Source organism: Nannospalax galili, unplaced genomic scaffold, assembly GCF_000622305.1.
Source record: "Nannospalax galili isolate Female #2095 unplaced genomic scaffold, S.galili_v1.0 Scaffold29039, whole genome shotgun sequence".
NCBI classification, from domain to species: domain Eukaryota; kingdom Metazoa; phylum Chordata; class Mammalia; order Rodentia; family Spalacidae; genus Nannospalax; species Nannospalax galili.
The window spans coordinates 1-459 of record NW_008342263.1 but is presented as its reverse complement, the minus strand read 5'-3'; the positions used below and the strand labels follow the sequence as shown (position 1 = coordinate 459).

Genomic DNA, 459 nt, shown 5'->3' with positions numbered 1-459 from the left:
GGAGCGCGGGCTGCACCTCGGCGCGGCGGCCGCGGGCGAAGACGACCTGTTCCTGCACAAGAGCCTGAGCTCCTCCACCGCCAAGCGCCTGGAGGCGGCTTTCCGCTCCACGCCCCCGGGCATGGACCTGTCCCTGGCACCGCCGCCGCGGGAACGCCCGGCGTCGTCGTCCTCCTCGCCCCTCGGTTGCTTCGAGCCGGCGGACCCCGAGGGGGCAGGGCTGCTGCTGCCGCCGCCCGGAGGAGGAGGCGGCGCTGGCGGCGGGGTGAGTGTCCCCGGGCTGCTCGTGGGCTCGGCGGGCGTGGGGGGCGCCCCGAGCCTCGGCAGCCTGCCGGCGGGGGCCGCCCTGTGCCTCAAGTACGGCGAGGGCGCGGGCCGAGGCTCGGTGGCCGAAAGCAGCGGCGGCGAGCAGAGCCCCGACGACGACAGCGACGGCCGCTGCGAGCTGGTGCTGCGGGC

General features: G+C 78.0%; 1 protein-coding gene across 1 annotated transcript; it reads left to right on the top strand.

Moving 5' to 3' along the window:
* Nucleotides 1-4: 4 nt before the first annotated feature.
* On the top strand, nucleotides 5-453 carry LOC103738125 (class E basic helix-loop-helix protein 22-like; the record flags this gene model as incomplete). The annotated part of the gene is made up of 1 exon (XM_008837956.2): nucleotides 5-453. A coding segment is annotated over one exon (449 nt), but the record flags the coding sequence as incomplete, so codon positions are not given.
* Nucleotides 454-459: the final 6 nt, after the last annotated feature.